The following is an 18907-nucleotide window of genomic DNA, read 5'->3' on the forward strand; positions in this document are numbered from 1 at the left end:
GAAAGGAAAGGGTAGGGGATTTCTGGAGAGAGGACTCAAAGGAAGGCCTGACCGCACACCGAACGAACAAAAGGGAGGTCAGCTAACATTTAACTTGCGTAAGTCATCCTCCACAATGACTGTAAGACGACTTTTTAACTCCTGTACTTTAGCCAGTGTTGTAGGAGTCCTGAGCGATGGGCGTCTGGGTTGCTTTTGGACCAAAGGACAGAGCCTTGGCATGGCTAACAAGGGGGAGAAGAAGAAAAGAAGTGGCAGACCCAGCTACGGAGACCGCTGGTAAGCTGATACTGCGATTCAAGTTTGAGCTGGACGTCTGTATGGAGTTGACTCTTCCTATTCGATCGCACGCCCTCGTGTTTGGATATATTTGTATGGTTTGCCTATCAGTATTAAGGCCACTTTCTGACTTGAGCCTGAGTCGAGAGCCCTCCGCTCGTGTTGTTATCCCGTTTAGACCCCTTTCTCAGTATTGAATGAAAGACAGGATTTATCCTTTGGCCTATTTTCCCAGCGCCCCGGCCGAGCTTGACAAAGACAAAGAGTAAAGATAGATACTTCATATCTCACGAGCGGTTCCAACTGTGTCATCTACACCAGCATTCATAAAGGCACCTGGAGTCCAAATAAACCAACTCTCTGGAGGCCTCAGCAGTGCAATCCTACTAGCAGGCTCGTTCCTTTCCCAAACGACTCTATCCTCGAAATGCTTTTCCATCTCTAGCCTGTAGCTATGTGTCGGGTTCTGGTCGTCCCGATTCTATATCTCATAGCGTCGGCTGTGAGTAAAGATGCCTTGACAACCCCTAAAAAGAGCATGGGAAACGTTCCGCTTCTTGAGAGGTGCAACACCACAGGTGTATCCGGGAACTTGCGAGCGACTGGATCCGGCCCACCTACCATCTGTTCAAGTGTTGCCCACATTTTGCCGCGTGCCGGATGGAGATTTCCCTCGCTATACAAGATTGGACTTGAACAAATGTATTGACTGGGATTCAACTGATGGTGAAAAATTAATTGCAGAAAAGCAGTATATATCCTTTGTTTCCTTTGTTTATGATAACTAGTCCCTGACAACTCTAGTAGAAATGGATTTACCGAAGGGCAATTGCTGGAACTGTAGCTTTGATCTGGAGGCTCTAGTGCTCGGCGAAATTTTTGAATGTGTTTGCTTGAATGTGCCTGAGGAAGACAGAAAATTTAAGGATAAGAAACAAACGTCCTTGATGATGGGTAAACAAACCCTTGGACTGGGTGAGTGTACGTATGGAGTGACATGGAATCTTACGGACTGATATACTTTGAGCTTTCATGGAGTACACACCGTGGACCATGGGATTGATCTATACTTACGATTATCAGGTCTCTTTCTAGCTTAGAATAGGCACATGGGACTGGAGGGGTGTTAACGACTAAAAGTAAGTTGTCAAGTCCGAGCGACACGATATGTCTTCAGCAGTTCTGCCACTCTCTCTACCGGTAGTCCTTCAGCTCTATTCCCTTGGAACCCTGTGAGGCCTTCTCTGGCGCCCACAAGAGCGTTTAATATCGCTTCCTCGGTTGCCTCAGCCGCTGCATAGAACAAGCTGTCTATGCAATCATTCCGAATGGTATCGACCCCGAAGTATTCCACCCGAGGCCGGTATCCCGGATCCCCTAACTTCAGGTGCTCCTGTGGAACATTGCCAGTTGAGATCGCTAAAAACATGTCCCCAGAATAGTTACGGCCGGTTCCATGGCCCCCAACTTGAGCCATACCGACAGTGGCTCTCTGTGCAAGGCGACGCAGCTGATGTGGTAGCATCGGCGCATCGGTACTGAACTTGGTTATCAGCAGTTTTCTCGACGAAAGGAAAATTAAGCTTACAAAATAAGGACAATGATACTGCCTTCACCAGACGTACTCGGGACAGGCTTCGTGGGCAACTCCTCCTTCAGGATTCGCCCGACCGGTACTCCACCGATCTGCAGATCAGTCTGCCACCCGTAGTTGGCCTGGACAAGGACTCCGAGCGTGTAGTCTTTGGTTTCTCCGGGGACGATTCGCGATGAAGTTCCAGTCCCACCTTTGTACGCATGACAGCGCATGCCGGTCCCTCCTCCATGTGAGCCTTCCAGAACCTGTGGATTATGGATCGCTTGTTCAAGCGCCTGATACACATGGGACTTCTCCACCGCCGATCGGGTAATATCGCTCAATATGCAGTCTAGAGTTTCCCCGACCACGGGGATGCCAAGGTTTTCCAAGATTTGGCCATAATCTTCGCCGGCATCTTTGGCCCTATCGAACATCCACATGTAGAGAGCGTCATATACCTTTCCCACACTGACGGTGCTTGTCAAAGCAATTGGCTGTCATACATGTCAGAAGAGAAGAGCACATGGTAACCGGATCTTAACGTACGGTGTTGATAGTCCCAAATTCTTCAACCCCATGGGTCCCTGTCAATTCGCCGATACCATTGAGCACATGCAATCCGGCGTAACAAGGATGAGTCCTGACGAAGTCCGGATCGCGTGGCAGGATGGTAGTGACGCCTGTGTGCACATCACTGCCTTCGTGGATGGTGACTTGGCCAACACGCACTCCTGAAATATACTGTCAGTCCCGCTAGCTTTTGTTGAGCGCCATCAACATACCTTCAACGTCTAAAACACTATTTTGGGGGCCGGGCTTGAAACGGCCGGGCGCATATCCCAAGTCACGGATCCTCATTTTCAAACAGATGTAATGCAATGTGGACGAGTTCTCTAAGATTCTCGTAGGATGTTTCCTTTTTTTTTTTTTTTTTTTTTTTTTTTCCTTTTGCCTGACTGGGAGAACACTGCGCTTATATGCTGACAGGATTCAGTGTGGGGCAAGATATACTACCTCGCAAATAAATTAGTTCAAGTGGTTTGGCAAACCCGAAATGCGAGACCCCGAAGACCCCATCATATCGCTTCTTCTATTCCGACTGCTCGGATGTGGCTGACTCTGATGATGAGATGGCTTGACTATTAGCTTTAGCACCCGATCAAGTCCACCGACCACAGTAGTTAATACCTTGATTTGGACGACTCTAGCTCCTCTTGGTAAAACACCACACCTACCTACCCCGCGGCCTGGAGAACAACTAATCTTTCACCTCTTTGCTCAATCGTAGTCTGGAAAATGGCGTCAGATATCCCAAATAGCCCCATAAAAAGGGCCAAAAGGCTGCTTCTCAACGCCGAGAAAACCTATGTCGACCAAAACCCAAATTCCAAGAACCAGCATTACCTAGCCAGCGAGGTGTTACCAGGCGGCAACACTCGCTCAGTCCTACACACAGACCCGTTCCCAATCTGCATGATCAAGGGCGATGGAAACAAACTAGTGGATGTGGATGGACACGAGCACGTCTTCCCTACCACCTCCTCAACATGAACCTAACCGATGTGTCCCAGATATCTTGATCTCGTCGGGGAAATGACAGCCGGCGTGTGCGGCCATTCCAATCCGACCATCCGCAACACTATCATCTCTACCATAACTCAAACCGGACTTAATCTGGGTGCGACTACTACCGCAGAGACCTCGTTTGCAGAGGCAATCCGCCGTCGTATCCCGTCGATAGAACAGCTACGTTTCTGTAACTCCGGTACGGAAGCTAATCTACATGCCCTTAGTATCGCCCGTCGTGCGACTGGGTTGTCCAAAGTGATAGTCTTCAGCGGGGGCTATCATGGCGGTGTTCTCACCTTCGCTCACGGCGTTGCCGAGAACAACGTCGACAAAGCAGACTGGATCATCGGGAGGTACAACGATGTGGAAGGGACCCGACGGCTTATTTCCGAGAATAAAGGTATAGCAGCAGGGGTGCTTGTGGAGGGCATGCAAGGCGCTGCGGGGTGTATTCCCGGCACGGCGGAATTTCTCCACACGATCCAGACGGCTACTAGGGAAAATGGGATGGTATTTATTCTGGACGAGGTAATGACTTCGCGACTTGCGCCGGGTGGGTTGCAATCCGTTATCCGCAGTCCCTACGACAATACTGTCTTGGAGCCTGATATGACGACGCTAGGGAAGTGGATTGCTGGGGGGATGACTATAGGGGCTTTTGGAGGTCGGAAGGAGCTTCTTGCGGCGTATGATCCGCGGATTGTGGAGGGTTCTTCGGAGAGGAAGGTTCCGATTGCCCATTCTGGCACGTTCAATAATAATACGCTGGCTATGAATGTTGGGTTAGTTGCTTTTGAGAGGGTCTTCACGCCGGAGGTATGTATTGAGCTTAATGGCATGGGTGACTGGTTCCAACAGGGGTTGCAAGAGCGCTGTCAAGGTATTAGGATGGCAGTAACGGGTGTTGGGGCAGTGTGCAACATTCACTTTACATCGGACATCGAAGAAACTGGGATTAACTGCGTGGAAGACTTGGTAACGCAGCCAAATGGCGTGCAAGCAATACTGAAAGACTTGTTCTGGTATTATGCTGTTCGGAATGGATACTGGATAGCCAGGCGTGGCTTATTGAGTTTGATCATAGGAACTAGCAAAGCGGAACTTGAGGCCTTTATTGATATGCTGGAGAGCTTTGTCAAAGAGCATCATGATCTCCTTAGCTGAGGTCCGCGGCCTTTCATAGCAATATATTGTGTGGTTGGCGAGAAGATGTCAACAGGCTTCCAGGTCTTGTCTTGAGGTGCTTGAATAAAGACCAGGAGTCAAGCATGTGGTACGTTAAACATGACATGTTTATGCGTGTCTTTGCTTATACACATGAGATGACCGATGGGGGTGGCTCTCTTCCTTCCTGTAATATGTAGTGGAACAGTGAGGTGGAAGCCCTAGCTTGCAGGAATAGGGGTATTGGCTATGTAAAACTACAGCAGTATTTGTTGAGGGATGTACCTAACCAAGGTCTGACATAATCTGTTTCTTCTGGTGGACCTCATGGGGTTACCGTGCTGGTATACCCTGCGTGCCCGAGGAATAGGTGAGGATTAAAATTGCATGTTATAGCTGAAACAGAGTCACAAGCAGTTATTCTTATTTGTTGTTTCATAATGAAAGCATCTTCTCAATAGTTCTAAACCTCGAAACTAACCGCATGGAGTCACACCTACGATCAACGTCGACAACCAGCATTTCGTCCCTCACGACATTAAGCACAGCTATCGTCACCTCTGCGCACAGTGGGTTGCGATAAAGCCGGGATACGTACTCTGACACAGTGCTCCTGACGACTGCAACAACAGACGCAGAATTACGACCATATTGGAGCGTAACGAAGTGATCATCCTGCAGTGGTAAGTTAGATCCAGGAGTTGCAATGGCGCGATCATCGGCAAATTGATCAACCTCAGACAGGCCCATATACAGCCAGATTAAGCGTTCCAATATAAAACAACCAAAACACCAGGTGTCGTCTTTGATACCAACTTCACGACGAAGCCTAGTTTCAGGCGACACGTATGTGCGGGTCCCTGGAGGACGGGATATAGCTCCCGTGTTCGAGCTGTCGCGACAAAATGAGCTGAAGCCAAAATCGGCCAGCTGCATCATAAGGTTAGGGTAGTTTTGGGGATCCTCCAGGTCTGGTACTTCTTTTCACAAGGAGGATATGCTCTGGGCGGATATCTCTGTGACAAGCCCACTGGTAAGGTATATCTCCAATGCCCGCTGATGATAGATGTGCCCCTTTATTGTGGATGTGGAACGGGGCATCGGCGAGGCCGCTAATCTTTCTGATAAGTCAGTGTGTGAGCACGTCTCGGGAAGGAGATGGACCAGTGCGCTTCCAGAAGTGTTGGGCATCGCAAAGTGCCAGGGGCATCATCAAAAAATGCTCCCCACGAAAATTGTACGTGGCTAAAAGTTCGGCGACTCTCGGGTGGTGGAGTGTGCGGAGGGCGACAAGCACCTCCCTTTCTTGATGGAAGAGATCAGTGTCCTTTGGGACGAACCGCTTGACCGCCACCATCGGTAGTTTGCCCTATTAGAGTCAGGCCTTGAAAGTTAAACGTAGGGAAAACCATACAGAAGTTGATTGGAGTATAGATTGGTGTTGTGGGTGGATTTGCACGGCAAACACATTCGTAGTGTCCTTCGACACGAGCTCTATCGTAAGAAACGGAGGACGCAGTCCGGATCTAGGTTGAGATGCTCTCCTGGTATTCGAAAGCATGGTGGTAGAAATATCCATTGGCTTCGCAGAAGGCTTTGTATATCCTTGGGGTCCCATATACTCAGCGAACAGGGTGTCCCTCGCTGGTACGTGGCAACTTCCGGTCGGAGAGGTAGGCATCTATCAGGGACTGATTCATCGAGCACGCGACAAATCTTGTTTTCCTTTCCAATATATATGAGAAGCGCAAATAGTTTCAAAGCACTACTAGAGGCATATTGGCCGCGATGAGTTGCACTGCCGAGTTCTTCGAGAGCTGTCTTGACGGCTGAGAGGGTCAGGATGCGTGAGATCTCAGGGGATGGAATAAAATATTGTTTTCCAGGGATAGCGCTGATGCAACGGCTCTGATTGAGTTCGTCTCTTATATGCCTTAGCATTGCATGTTCGTGAGATCTCGGATCGCAAGCTTCGCAAGACTCAAGTTGGTCCTGGATGTTAATTAGCATGTACAACATCAGACAACAAGTACAAAAGAGAGTCAAACCTGTGTGAGTAGCTCTGGGACAACGAGATAATATACTCCGCGCCTGAGCTAATTCCATCAGCCGCACTTTTGGGATAGCCAATCCATCTACTCACGCTCATGGTATAGCTTGAATCGGTTTCGCCGCCTACTTGACAAGATTACCCGGGATGTTCACAGCTCTCCAACTACTCCCAGGCGACGGTGAGCGCTGAGAACTACAGAGCAGCAAATGGTCGAATTTTAGCCAGTGTGGAGAGGATTAGTGAGAACTACGAGAACATAATCAGTCGAAATGAGCTCGCTACAAATGGCTCTTCATTACTCATATCAGCTGCACGTTCCTACCTATCTCTAACCCTCACATGTACACACTCCAACGACTGACAGAAACCTAGCTATTCAACCTGATAGCACAAAAAGAGAGTAAAATTAGACAAGAGCTCGCTGCCGTTTCACGTAAAATTGCCATTTCTACCAAACGAGACAGTACGTATACTGGGCGTTTGCGGTTCCTCTTACAGTTTTTATCATTATTTTATGGCTACTTTGGATCCTGCTTTACTTAAACAGACAAGATGGAGAGCAGCAGGAAGGTAGCAAGGCTCTTAAGAGATTATTCACGGACCGTTGGGTCGTCTCTGCATCACAGGCAATGCCCACGAACACACTGTTATTCTTAAGCACTGAATATTTACTCAAATATTGTCCCGAAAAGCCCGAGTCTAATTGAAAATAGGAGGCTTAGCAAATATATATGACGCTCGTGCTATATTGTACTCTACGCTATGATGTTTGGCAGCTTCTCATCACAAGAAGACACAAGTCCGTGTGGATGCGACGAGTCTTCTATTAAATAATCATATATTAAAAAATATTAGAAGAAATTAATACAACAAATAGATTAATAAAAGAATATTATTAAATGTGTTCTTAGTAGCTTTTTAATTATATATCATCTTTATATAAATATTATAGTATTTTATAGGCTATAGCTAGATATTTAGTACTTAGACTCACAGGTTAACAGATTCTCCATATAACGACGAAACAGTTAGCTAGCGGCCAAAAACGGCTACACTTGACGCCGCAGGATTTACCACCACCAAGGAGAAGAGAATCTGAAAGGAAATAAGGCCTGAACAACTCAAAGCACGAAACGGGGCAATAGTCGGACTGAGCTGGCTCACTGCTATGACAAGTAACTATGTAGGACCGACGTTAGTCGCGGGGCAACTACCGGCTGATGACATTATAAGGTGTAATCTTGGAATGACCTGTGAATTGCCCTTCATGTCAAGGCGGTCAGACTTTGCTGTCCTATCTATTCAATCGAGCACTTGCTGAGAATATTTGCACCGAGTACACTTTCCTTTTATGGTTTCTGTCAGTCATCGCTGCCTTGCAATACTTGAATTATTCTCTCTCTCGTATTCTATATCTTGTTATCCAGGATGGATTTCTTGAGAAGAACTTTTGGTCTGGCTATAGGCCCTCCTGTTACTTCCGGTCAGCCAGATCGCCAGTCCACAATTGTTATGGGTATACCTATCTCTTTGTGCTTTCCTACGTCGCATGTTTGCTGCTAACTACGACTTACTCTTTTCACGTAGAGGACCCATCTCTCTGTCCGCGTACTGAGACTGTTTGTGAGTTGGCTCGCATACTCGATGAAGAGAGAGTAGTACAGGTCCGAGGGACGCCAGCATCAGGAAAAACAACTCTTGCATATCTCCTAGACAGATACTATCACCAGCGAAACGTTCCGTCAGTCATTATCCCCAACTGGCCACAGGACAACTGTCATGGCTACGCAAATTTTCTAGTTCGCAATGCAAACGATGTGGGATATAGTTTTGTTACGACCCGCAATCTTCTTAATTGCGATATTGTCTTTATTCTGGATGAAGCTCAGATGTCATATCATGACTCAGGACTTTGGTTGGGTTTCATTAAAACACAGAATGATCGACACTTTGGACCAAGAGTTTGCATTTTCTCATCATACGGAAGTCCTACTGGAGGCGGAGATGACTACAACCCGGGGAGCCCACTTGGGTATCTTGGGGTTCAAAAACGAGTGTCGATTACTGTATCAATGATTCAAGATTCGCCATCAATTAGTCTGTTTTATAACCAAGGCGAATTCAACGAAGTCGTTCAACGAATTTGTAGCAATGTCCGGCGTCCTTTACCCCTCCATCAAGAAGCAAGCGACTATATATACACCCTCACCAGTGGACATCCAGGGGCTGTAGAGGCTGTTCTTGATATGTTGCAGAAGGTTAGTTATACTGTGTATTTCTATCTTTACTTGCTAACTGTGTATGGAACGTGTTGCAGGTATACCGGTCCAAGATTAAGCATGGGAACATTAGTGCTGTGGAGAAGCACCACATCATTTTTACTTTAAATGATGAAGAAGAGTCCTTTCGATATCTTGCACAGACAGGATTTCAGCGGTCTTTTGTGGACTTGCGTAGACTTACTTGTGCAGCAGGAAATGTCTTACGTGAAGTTCTAGTAAATCAACATATCCCTCGAGATCTAGATAACGAAGGAATAAGATTATGTTATGAAAAGGGTTGGCTTCATTCTGAGCCTCTGGACTTCCGGGCGGATCAAATTGTCTGCGTCTTTCCAACCAGACTACATGCCAAGTATGTGTTCTTATTTTAACTATGCAAAATGTTTTGCTAACCTAAACAGATTTGTAGAGCACTATCTTACAGATTCTTCAGTCCCATTCCCATTGGATAAATATCAGACTGTTGAGGCGCTAGCGGAAGCTGTGCTAAGAAAATTCTCATTGAGAAATCTATCTTCTGCAGCACAGCTTGGCACAGGAGCAGTGATGCGACCTGTTGAGGCCGCCTATCAGGATGAGTTCTATAGAGCGTTACATGCACTTCTCGGGTTCTCATCAAAGATTTCAAGTGAGTGGTCCGGAAGTAAAGACGGTCGGATAGATTTTAGGATTGCAGATGTCAATTGGGGTATTGAAGTGTTGCGGGAGGGCAACAGATTGACAAAGCATTGCCAGAGATTTATCAATAATGGCAGTTATACGCAGTGGATCCAGAATGGGTGGCTTCAGGACTGGCTTATCATCGACTGCCGTACTTCAGCCCCAGTTCCCTACAGTAAGTTTACCCCTTGTTCTGCTTACGCTCGCAGTGCCAATTTAAAGATAGATGTGCCCGGTACGAAGCTTTGGAGAGCGGTCTTCGCGAGTGACTTCTCTTCAATTGAGATCCTAGACTCATACAATCGTTCACTCGTCCCGCGTTTTCCCTTGACGGCTTAGGTCATGATTAAAGCTCCCCAAGCCTTGCTTTTTAAAGAGTGCACGACAGAATATAGGCCATTAAAATAAGAGAAGAAAAGGTGTACCAGAAATACTTGGACGTGTAACGATTACGTGCTTTTTATCAGACTCTTGCTACCCGAGCTTGACTTCCGCCTTGAACAGTCGAAGTTCGACCCGTTGCGGAGACGATTGCCGGAACTCAAGTCGGAATCGGTGATGGAGGGTTTAGCGACTTTGCAGGAAATTGTTCCGGATAAAGAAGGCGTTTTACATTTTCTCTCTTTTGTTTTTATGAACAGGCTTTTCCTTACGGCTACGGAAAGATGGCTCAAAAAATGGTGCAGAATATGGAATTTTATCCCTAATCAAATGAAGCATTAATATTACCATATCTGTACTAGCTTAGATAGGCCTCTTTGAGATATAATCAGTTGCGCTACTTCTAGTTAGAACAGAGGAAGTAGACCTTTGTGTCTTTATTCCCAAGCCTATTCACTTGAGTGTCGAATTACTCGGCTGTATTGCCCCATTCTCGCTACCAGGCTCTGATATTTGGCAACCGGTAGATGGCAGAGATTCGGTGGCTTAATCGAGCTGATTCTGGCCTTCTACTTCTACTCCTAATGGCGCTGAGCTAGTGTCTACAGAATATTCTTCCCGTGAAGGGGACTGGCAGCAGCGTCAACTGCAAGACTGGCTGGATGTTTAGCTGTCGCGGGGTTACTGTTGGTTGCTTGGATTGCCACAGTCTCACTCTATATCTGAAAGGTATTCTTGTTTGAGATCCTGACGATCTTCTTCTTACTCTTCTTTCTTCTCTTAGACGCGCTATGCAACCTAGTGTGATCTATTCGGCTGTATCCTTTCCAAGGCTTTTATGTTTTTCTATTTTCTTCTATTATTGTTATGAATTCATGGAAAGATCGCATCTGAAAGGAGACAAGACGTAGAATTGAGCAGTATCTTGCCTGAATAGATACAGGAAAAAGGGAAGGTCTTCAGGGGTTAAAACCCCTGCACGCTTGCCAAGGTGCTAGCTATACACCAGCTACATGCCATATCTTCAACAATTATCTTTCTTGCTTAGTGATATGAATCTATGTTGGAACATACGGTCATCCTGCGCCGCATGGCCTATAGTTCGACATTGCTTAGTCATCATTTAGTAAGCTAGTTATTTAGATAGTTCGGCCGTTACGGCCACCCAATAAAACAAGCATACATTCGCTTCCACAATCTATAGGAGGCACGTGATTGCCTAGCGGCTTGGCCGGATCACCAACTCCTTTAGCCCCTGAAGGCTTTACCTATTAGTAGTTGAGATAGGATACAAGAAGCGCTCAAGATAGTCGATACAGTCGTCCATAGAATCGAGTATCTATCGGAATGGCATCCGGTCCTCAGTAGGCTACGTACGTGTAGCTGATACAGCATCATCCTGCCCATCTTTCCCCTGAGATCACAACACTTAGATTTCCAAACTCTTAGTACTACTCTTTTCTCTACTTTAGAGCAGCACAATTCCAAAGGCGGTAGGGTAGATGCTATACCACAAAAAGCAATAGCATACCCGTTGGCGGCAGGCGGTGGCAGGTGGCAGAGGAAAGGTGCAATGGCGGTAGTTTGCGGCGCCCCGCTAACCATGTCGTTGTATACTCTCTCGCTGGCTCTCACATCATCATGGAAGGGAGCTATCTTCGACTTTCCCCGGTTGAGAACCTCTTTCGCTGTGAATCCATAACTTTCGGCTGCCATGGCGTCCTGCCACCCGCTCTTCCTCCCTAGTGACCTTCTCATCCTCACGCCTGTCTCTTCAGGGAATCTTTCGCCTTGAAGTAAAATCGATATTCGCTTTAATCATTTAACTAGTTCCTCCATTCCGTTCCCTCTACCTTTCTTTATAGCCCACCTGACATCTGCTCGCCATGCATCGCCCTTCGCGGCCTAGTTTGTTCGATGATGATACCTCCAGCGACTCTGATCTAGATAGTAGTGTCGATTTAGACGATAATTCCAGCCGATCCGCCACATTATTCTTAGGATCGTTATAGTATCTAGGCTTATGAAGTGTCTAAGATCTTCGAATATCGATATCACTTTGAGTTATGGAGACCTGCTAGGCATGTCATGAACATTTAATAATTATATTACAGTTATTTCCTTGGGGAACCACGTGGTAGCACTAGTGCTCATCTCGAAAAGAAAAAGAATAGGAAAGGCCTTAAAAGTCCGTATTGAACAATGTAGACTATAATAGGGAAAAATTTCATGGGTAAGTTGGAAACCATAATCATCCGGCTGCTAGTAGTTGCATAGCGGTGGTATTCATCACGGTTTTCTGGGAGGGTTCCCTAACTTTAAAACGTCCCAAATCTATTCAGGTTATCTAGCCCACTTCAGGTATGGATCGCCGCATCTTATCCATCCTCTCTGCCTCAATCTTCTTTATGGTGTTGATAAACTTTATCGGCATTGACCCCCATGCGTCTTCCACAGTTAGTAGGCCCAGTTGAATCCGCTGCCGGTTCAAACAGACTCTTCGCCGGGTTGCGGGTGGAAGAGGTGTGCCATATAAGTCAACAAAGAACCTATTACCAGGCGGCAGCTTGAGAAGAGTATCCGGGGAAAACGCAGAGAGCCAGTTGACTAAATAGAGATACTGCATTTCGAGGTACCCATGGATACGCGTGTTGTGGCCAGGTTTCAGTGTAGATTCGATGATGGCATTGATCAGAGCTAGATGTGGAGTGTCAGAACGAGATAATAGCAATTTTAAAGCTAGGAAGGAGTGAATAGAAGAGGCATCTAGGACATAACATATACCATCTATATAAAATAGCCGTGTTGGAAATCGGCATCGCGTAGTGGGATGTAGGAATGTGTTTTTCAATAGACTCGCTTCTGAGAGGTCCATATGCCAAAAACTGGAGGGAACAAGAGAGACCTCCGGGGCGAGGAAAGGTGCACGAGGCCTCTTTAGGGTGTATCCTGGCCAGCCTAGAGGAGCAACGGTCGCGTCCCGCTCTACATAGACAGCGGGTCCTTGGCTTTGCTCGAGTCCTTGCTGTAGCATGACGGCGAGAGCATCTTCAAGTTGCTCATCTGCGACCACAAGATAAAGTTGACAAATGACCAGCGGGTGGCCGAGAGTTGTGAGAATGGCGTCGCCAGCGATACAGTGTTTGATAAGGCGATCCTCGAGACATTCAGATAGATGAAAGAGATACCACGCTGAGGATTCTTGAAGGGGTTTCTTGGCTTCGAAATCTACCATTTTGCCAAATTGAAGAAGCGAGGGCGATGGGAAATCGTAGAGAGGTTCGGTAGAAGAAGGTCAGGTTATGAGGTATGGATGGCAAAAGATTAAGGTTATGGGTCCGGGTAAGGTCACATGGAAAATGTCGGATAAAGTGGGTCAATATTACACATTTATTCAGTATCCGCTCGGCCCGACATTGTTCCATTGTTTTGATCGTTTTTATTCAGCTCTTCCAGATAGATTCAGTGAGATAGAGACCTTAGAGACATCATTCTTCCATATAAATGGATCCTTGTCCATAGATCAGTGATACTAACTCATACGCGTATTCAGCTGGCCGACAGAATAGATACTAAGCCGACACTAAATCCATCTGGGCCGGTGCCTTCCCTACCTGGGAAGGCACCTTAAAACTATACTTCCTCTCCAAGTAGATAAGCACCCACAACCCATCCGTGTACCGCATCTCCACCTCCTCTGAACCTCCTTTCACTCTATCATTCTTCATTTTTCCCTAGTCCCAGATGAGCCTACGGATCTATAAGTCTTGATCTCTGGCCTGTATAGTTCCGTTTGTTAACTTTCCGCTAACCAGCTTTAGCTTGGCATAGTACCGACAGAACAATATGTCGACTGACCCAGAGGAATTAATTAAGATTCTGGAATGCATCCGCGCGCTACAGAAGCATTTTCCAGCCGACTTTATTCTAGTCGGCGGCGCGGCTGCGTGTTTCCAAGGCCACAAGAGGATCACAACTGACGTAGACATCTTGATCCGGTCCAAGACTATCATCGACTCCCTCAAGTTCGTCGAAGGCTTCGAGGTGATGGCGGGGAAACTCTCGTACCGATCGGTTATCATCGATCTCCTCACCACGATTGACGACCGCTTCGTGTATGACCAGGTGGATGGGCACGTCCGACACGTGAATGGCGTTCGGTTACTACAACCCGACTTTGCCCTTGCAGTCAAGATTAGGTGCTTCTATCTTCGTCAAGAAGATGCAAAGGGCCTTCAGAAGCGGCAGACTGACCTAAAGGATGCTATCTTCTGGGCGGAGATGCTCAATAAGACTAGACAAACCATTTCAGACACTTGTGCTGCACTGTTCAAGATCGGCTACTATCACGCTCTTTTGATCCGAGTGAACCTACGCCCTGCCAACTTCCAGAAGCTAGTGGACGTGGGCTTCGAGCGACTTCTCATTCCATGGGAGAAGAACACGCCGGAGCAGCGGGAGTATTATTCTGAATTTGCTGCTGAGGGAACGGATCCGGTGACCGTCCCTCTGGACGATGACCTGTATGAGGAATTAGAGGATGCTGCCACATTTGAATAATGTTCGGGCCACTTCATTCATCGGCATCGTCTTTGACGTGCCGCACACTATCCTTGCATTTCTTGTGCTGCATTAGGGAGCAGTCTGGTGTGAATTCCCTTACAGTTGGCTGATTAGGTGTGCTTAATTTTTACCATTGCGAGTCTTCCAACGCCATAGCGTCAGCGTTACATGATCGATTCATCTTTGATTTATGCAGGCTCATAGAAATGCCATAGCTCTGAGAGGTAAGAACTCACTCTGATTTGTTGATACTACAGGATAAAATGGGGCCGAAGCTATACTGCGGCTCTTGTCTTTTTCTACCTGGCAATTTCTCTAAGTAGGTATCATTTAGTACTCGAGCCTAGCAAGCCTTCGATTCTTTCCTACATTCAAATAACTATGATTATCGCAGAACCGATTCCTTTTGCACAAGCAAGGACTTAAGTACAATTTCAGGGACATCAAGAGGCAGTGGTTAGATTCAAGGACATCAGTAAGTTCACTGTACTCACTGCCAGCAACCATCAGAAAGTGACTGCGAGCGAGTTATGCTGACGCGCGGTGATACCATTGACGTAGAGGGGCGCCCAACACTAGGATTTTAGAAACAACTCATTCAACCCGGCTATAATAACTCAAAACTGCGCGATCTGCCCAGGGTGAATTCATGTTTCTCCTTCAAACAGTGTACCTTTTGTTGGAGCTCTGCCAGAAACTGCCTTTCCTCCAACTTCTTGTGCTTCATCTCCGCTCCAGTTCTCGTTCTGAGCCATGACTGAATAAATGTCGCTCAGGATATGAGAAAAGAAGCTTCTCTATGGTTATTGACATTTCGTCAAAGACCCTTCAGGAAGCATCTGTCATACAGCGTGAGACAGCGGTAGAGATATTCGGGAATAGAGTTCTACTCTCAATCCGGCCCTTTACTTAGTCATAGCTGGGCCTGTGCCTTATCAGGTCCTACTACTTATAAGCAGTTGTTTCTTAGGGTTTCAATAATCTCATTCAATCGCAACCTATTCGACTTGCCTTAATATAATAGATATTAGAATACAGTATTATAAAGCACACTCAAACAGCCAAGACAAGAACTGTAGTCGATCCTCGACTGACATTGCTGAGAACTGAGAACGAAGCATAGGAAAAGACAGATTCTTGCGGCGGCTAGGCCCTTTGCTGGGAAGTCGAGCGGGACCATTCCCGGTATAGCCCTTCCTGGCATTCGATAGTTTCGCCACTCTACAGTGCTGCTGATCCGGCCGGGATGGCCTGAGCGTCGGATGACGCGGGATCCGCGGTGAAATGAAAGGGCAGTGCATGGGGCCAGGCCTTGCGATGCACAGGGACACAGTGGGCGCGAAAGAAGAAAAGGGGGAGGGAAAAGAAGAGAAAGGGCGAGTGTGTCGAGGGGAGGAGCAGTGGTCCTTTTATAGATGGATGGCAGGTGACTGGGGCGGTCAAAACGGGCGGGGCCAGGATAATGTTGCAATAGGTGCCGTTTCCGGCGCCCTGCTCACCGTCTCAATAAATACTTGATTGATCGTTTGATTAAATAAACTATCATCCCGTAATCTCAGCAAGCACAGCGAACAAAACCCGATTATCGACCCTGCAGCCTTCCCATTGAAACCGCGCGCTCCTATACCCGCATCGAAGCCGCATATCAAGCTCCAAAATGCTTAGGTTTTTCGTATTGCAATTCATAACTAGCTCCAGGGCCACAGCGCATACGGTTGTATTTCGGTACTCGTATTTCGATACCTCTGTGCTTAAGGTTGTGTCTGTTACATCCCGCTCAGGTAGAAGTAGGGATCCAGGATCAGGCTCGATTTCAGGAAAGTTTGGGAGGCAGCTGGTTTCCTGGATGAGATCTGTAAATTTATCAGGAGATGCAGATAGTGGTGGATGAAGGTCGAGTTGGGGGGGCATGTCTTCTGGAGCTGTGCTCTCGATGGGCCCTAGTAAATATCCAGTCATATCAGATATGAGGTCAAGGAGGCGATGGGTGGGCTAGGTCATATGTGTATGGTTGTAAAATTATGACAGAGTGGGATGTAGCGCCCTACCAAAGAGGGATCTACTATTATGTAGGTCGAGATCACTGCTCATATCTTTTAAGACATCGTTCTCCCTCTCCGTCGGACTGCTAGGTCTGATCAAATTGTAGTCGGCAGCCCCGGGATAGAGCAACGCTGTCAACCTCTCGTTCGCTTGGCGAAGCTCATCCGCAATAGACTGCAATCTCAGGATCTCTCGAGAAGTAGTACCCTCGATAGATGCCAGTCTCCGCTCCAGTTCCGCTACGTAATCGCGTTTTCGCTGTCTGCAGCGACGCTGGTTGTTGCGGACACGGGTAAGGTTCTCTGCCTGGCTGAGTAGTCAGATGCCACGTACTAAGTGGATATAACATTGAGACCCTTATACTTTGGTTTTTTGCTTGATACGTGGCATGGTGGAAGTGTTGGGGTGGTCCCGCTACGTTACCTTCGTTCTATACTAACAAAGGGAGCCGCCTAGCTCGAGTTACACGCCACTGATGCCTTATTTTGGTTTTGTAGCCGTTGTATAAGTTGTATAGAAGGCAGAGTTTCAAGGTCCAGGTGGATAAGAAACTGTGGACACAGCTTCGTATGTAATGATGAGATGGGTACAGTAACTGACGATTCCCCGCGCTCGGGTCCACCCGAGGTACAGTACCACTAGCGTATCTGGCTTACTTAGGATAGGGACATTTGCTGTAGGGGGAATGGTGCAAACCTGTGATATGTAGGACATCCACTTCATCCGGTTGGAGGAACCTAAGAACTCATGCTATAGACGAGGTCGTCTCCATTGCGTCTTGCAGCGGACGGCACAGTAGAAGAAATATATGGATTCTGTTTATGCTCTAATAGGGACATTACTCGCCTTGCCGAGTGTATTTCATTGTAAAAATACGTGCGGATCCACTCCCAATGTGGTGACATACCACTTTCCCATCCTCTTAGGACGTGCTCAAAGTGGTGACACACCAGTTATCCACCTAATGACAAACATGACCAATGTTATCGCATTTGCTCAGAATGAGGACTATCTACTATTGTCTTCGTGAGTGGATATAAATGCAGTTGGAACGTCCCCCGTCTGCGTTAAGAGCTACCACCAGTCTCAATCATAGTAAACCCAATTGCCTCGCATCAACATTCTCCCTGTGAGAATATAGGATTGTATTGTGTTAGAAATCTCTTACAATATGTGCGACGATACCTACAGCTTCGTCCAGTCCCGCTACGGCGACATTGCCAAGCAGAGTAACAACGCCCAGCAACACGATAAAGAAGAGGAAATTGCTAGGGCGTTTGGCTACAGTGCGGAAGATCTCAGTTCGCTGCCAGAGAAGTCTAATCTTGGTTTGAGTTGTGGAAACCCGGTGGGATTTGCCAATGTGAAAGAGGTCTGTTGGTTGTTTCCTTGGCTGATTTGTTTCTACGACCGTGACAAATAGAAGGTTCTAACTCTCTAGTAGGGGGAGACAGTTCTAGACCTAGGCAGCGGCAGCGGTATTGACGTCCTCCTGGCGGCTCGTAGAGTCGGGCCCAATGGACAGGCCATCGGCGTTGATATGACAAAAGTGAGTCCTTCGAGGCCTTCTTTCTGCAGAGACAAGGACTGATAGTAGACAAAGAGTATGGTCGAACTCGCCGAGAAAAATACCCGAGAGGCAAAGCTCTCCAATGCAAAATTTATCGAAGCAAATATCAACTCCATACCGCTGCCAGACTCTAGCGTCGACTGCATCATTAGTAACTGTGTCATCAATCTTGTCCCGCCTACCGACAAAGCGGCCGTTTTTAAAGAGATCGCTCGCCTACTGAAGCCCGGCGGAAGGATCGCGGTCAGCGATATTCTAGCTAGAAAGCCACTGCCAGATTATATTACTAAAAACATGGCGCTGTATGTAGGGTGTGTTGCTGGTGCTAGTCAGGTTGGGATGTATGAGGAGTATCTTAGGCAGGCTGGATTCGAAGGCACGTACACCGCTATAAAGAGAGCCTTGAATACTAATTTGGTGCTAGGTGTGTTCATTATTGATGCGAGGTCAGACCTTAACCTCTATAAAGGGTCTTTGTATTTGCCTCAGAACTCGTGCTGTGGCGGCAGGTTTGGGCATAAGGAGGCTGCGAGTGATGTTGCGGAGTTGGATTTTAATGAGTGGGTCGGTCAGTGACTGTCCTCCATCCAGGCTTAATTGCGCTATTGACCATTTGTCCAGGTTCTTTTCAGATCTATGCTATCAAGGCATAGATAACTTTATTTGCATACTGCTCTATATGAGAAGTTCATCCTCAGAATCCTGTGTTGGTGAGAATGCACTTGTGACGCATGGCCGGGATAAACACAGTTCTATACAAATTT

General features: G+C 47.1%; 9 protein-coding genes across 9 annotated transcripts; 4 read left to right on the forward strand and 5 right to left on the reverse strand.

The window, feature by feature from the left end:
• Positions 1-1309: 1309 nt before the first annotated feature.
• BDW43DRAFT_188913 (P1 family peptidase) lies at positions 1310-2766 on the reverse strand. The gene is made up of 4 exons (XM_032038987.1): positions 2641-2766; positions 2405-2589; positions 1868-2352; positions 1310-1817 (listed from the first exon to the last, which is right to left on the reverse strand). Exons 1-4 carry the CDS (start codon positions 2714-2716, stop codon positions 1427-1429), a joined length of 1137 nt encoding a protein of 378 aa, XP_031896375.1. The 5' UTR covers positions 2717-2766; the 3' UTR covers positions 1310-1426.
• A 151-nt stretch (positions 2767-2917) lies between these two features.
• BDW43DRAFT_288191 (pyridoxal phosphate-dependent transferase) lies at positions 2918-4681 on the forward strand. The gene is made up of 2 exons (XM_032043252.1): positions 2918-3378; positions 3430-4681. The coding sequence occupies exons 1-2, from the start codon at positions 3155-3157 to the stop codon at positions 4589-4591; spliced, it is 1386 nt and encodes a 461-aa protein (XP_031896376.1). The 5' UTR covers positions 2918-3154; the 3' UTR covers positions 4592-4681.
• A 345-nt stretch (positions 4682-5026) lies between these two features.
• BDW43DRAFT_314929 (kinase-like domain-containing protein) lies at positions 5027-6152 on the reverse strand (the record flags this gene model as incomplete). The annotated part of the gene is made up of 4 exons (XM_032047943.1): positions 5027-5521; positions 5580-5712; positions 5833-5960; positions 6006-6152. 4 exons carry the CDS (start codon positions 6150-6152, stop codon positions 5027-5029), a joined length of 903 nt encoding a protein of 300 aa, XP_031896377.1.
• A 1920-nt stretch (positions 6153-8072) lies between these two features.
• Positions 8073-9925, forward strand: BDW43DRAFT_303111 (uncharacterized protein; the record flags this gene model as incomplete). The annotated part of the gene is made up of 5 exons (XM_032045367.1): positions 8073-8153; positions 8234-8902; positions 8962-9278; positions 9328-9761; positions 9813-9925. 5 exons carry the CDS (start codon positions 8073-8075, stop codon positions 9923-9925), a joined length of 1614 nt encoding a protein of 537 aa, XP_031896378.1.
• Positions 9926-12055: 2130 nt separating this feature from the next.
• BDW43DRAFT_288192 (uncharacterized protein) lies at positions 12056-13291 on the reverse strand. Its single transcript, XM_032043253.1, has 2 exons — positions 12752-13291; positions 12056-12664 (listed from the first exon to the last, which is right to left on the reverse strand). The coding sequence occupies exons 1-2, from the start codon at positions 13200-13202 to the stop codon at positions 12315-12317; spliced, it is 801 nt and encodes a 266-aa protein (XP_031896379.1). The 5' UTR covers positions 13203-13291; the 3' UTR covers positions 12056-12314.
• A 326-nt stretch (positions 13292-13617) lies between these two features.
• On the forward strand, positions 13618-14693 carry BDW43DRAFT_322169 (uncharacterized protein). The gene is made up of 2 exons (XM_032049508.1): positions 13618-14080; positions 14162-14693. Exons 1-2 carry the CDS (start codon positions 13814-13816, stop codon positions 14525-14527), a joined length of 633 nt encoding a protein of 210 aa, XP_031896380.1. The 5' UTR covers positions 13618-13813; the 3' UTR covers positions 14528-14693.
• Positions 14694-15536: 843 nt separating this feature from the next.
• BDW43DRAFT_188941 (uncharacterized protein) lies at positions 15537-15909 on the reverse strand. The gene has a single exon (XM_032038988.1). The coding sequence runs from the start codon at positions 15829-15831 to the stop codon at positions 15571-15573; it is 261 nt and encodes an 86-aa protein (XP_031896381.1). The 5' UTR covers positions 15832-15909; the 3' UTR covers positions 15537-15570.
• Position 15910: 1 nt separating this feature from the next.
• On the reverse strand, positions 15911-17145 carry BDW43DRAFT_188947 (uncharacterized protein). Its single transcript, XM_032038989.1, has 3 exons — positions 16937-17145; positions 16579-16879; positions 15911-16470 (listed from the first exon to the last, which is right to left on the reverse strand). Exons 1-3 carry the CDS (start codon positions 16961-16963, stop codon positions 16073-16075), a joined length of 726 nt encoding a protein of 241 aa, XP_031896382.1. The 5' UTR covers positions 16964-17145; the 3' UTR covers positions 15911-16072.
• Positions 17146-17744: 599 nt separating this feature from the next.
• On the forward strand, positions 17745-18796 carry BDW43DRAFT_314934 (UbiE/COQ5 family methyltransferase; the record flags this gene model as incomplete). The annotated part of the gene is made up of 4 exons (XM_032047944.1): positions 17745-17945; positions 18018-18122; positions 18177-18711; positions 18765-18796. 4 exons carry the CDS (start codon positions 17745-17747, stop codon positions 18794-18796), a joined length of 873 nt encoding a protein of 290 aa, XP_031896383.1.
• Between the last annotated feature and the right edge of the window lie 111 nt (positions 18797-18907).

This window comes from Aspergillus alliaceus, assembly GCF_009176365.1.
Source record: "Aspergillus alliaceus strain CBS 536.65 unplaced genomic scaffold BDW43scaffold_52, whole genome shotgun sequence".
Taxonomy (NCBI): Eukaryota; Fungi; Ascomycota; class Eurotiomycetes; order Eurotiales; family Aspergillaceae; genus Aspergillus; species Aspergillus alliaceus.

Excerpts from the sequence above, each read along its gene's own strand:
- BDW43DRAFT_188947 (XM_032038989.1), bottom strand. The coding sequence starts at position 16,963 with ATGCCACGTATCAAGCAAAAAACCAAA. Across the intron at positions 16,880-16,936 it reads GTATCAAGCAAAAAACCAAA|GCAGAGAACCTTACCCGTGT; the intron begins GTATAAGGGTCT and ends CTACTCAGCCAG. Across the intron at positions 16,471-16,578 it reads TAATAGTAGATCCCTCTTTG|GGCCCATCGAGAGCACAGCT; the intron begins GTAGGGCGCTAC and ends GATATTTACTAG.
- BDW43DRAFT_188941 (XM_032038988.1), bottom strand. The coding sequence starts at position 15,831 with ATGCACTGCCCTTTCATTTCACCGCGGATCCCGCGTCATCCGACGCTC.
- BDW43DRAFT_288192 (XM_032043253.1), bottom strand. The coding sequence starts at position 13,202 with ATGGTAGATTTCGAAGCCAAGAAACCCCTTCAAGAATCCTCAGCGTGG. Across the intron at positions 12,665-12,751 it reads ACGGCTATTTTATATAGATG|CTCTGATCAATGCCATCATC; the intron begins GTATATGTTATG and ends CTCCACATCTAG.
- BDW43DRAFT_288191 (XM_032043252.1), top strand. The coding sequence starts at position 3,155 with ATGGCGTCAGATATCCCAAATAGCCCCATAAAAAGGGCCAAAAGGCTG. Across the intron at positions 3,379-3,429 it reads GTGGATGTGGATGGACACGA|ATATCTTGATCTCGTCGGGG; the intron begins GCACGTCTTCCC and ends GATGTGTCCCAG.
- BDW43DRAFT_322169 (XM_032049508.1), top strand. The coding sequence starts at position 13,814 with ATGTCGACTGACCCAGAGGAATTAATTAAGATTCTGGAATGCATCCGC. Across the intron at positions 14,081-14,161 it reads CCACGATTGACGACCGCTTC|ATTAGGTGCTTCTATCTTCG; the intron begins GTGTATGACCAG and ends CTTGCAGTCAAG.
- BDW43DRAFT_188913 (XM_032038987.1), bottom strand. The coding sequence starts at position 2,716 with ATGAGGATCCGTGACTTGGGATATGCGCCCGGCCGTTTCAAGCCCGGC. Across the intron at positions 2,590-2,640 it reads TAGTGTTTTAGACGTTGAAG|GAGTGCGTGTTGGCCAAGTC; the intron begins GTATGTTGATGG and ends AGTATATTTCAG. Across the intron at positions 1,818-1,867 it reads AGTATCATTGTCCTTATTTT|TACCGATGCGCCGATGCTAC; the intron begins GTAAGCTTAATT and ends AACCAAGTTCAG.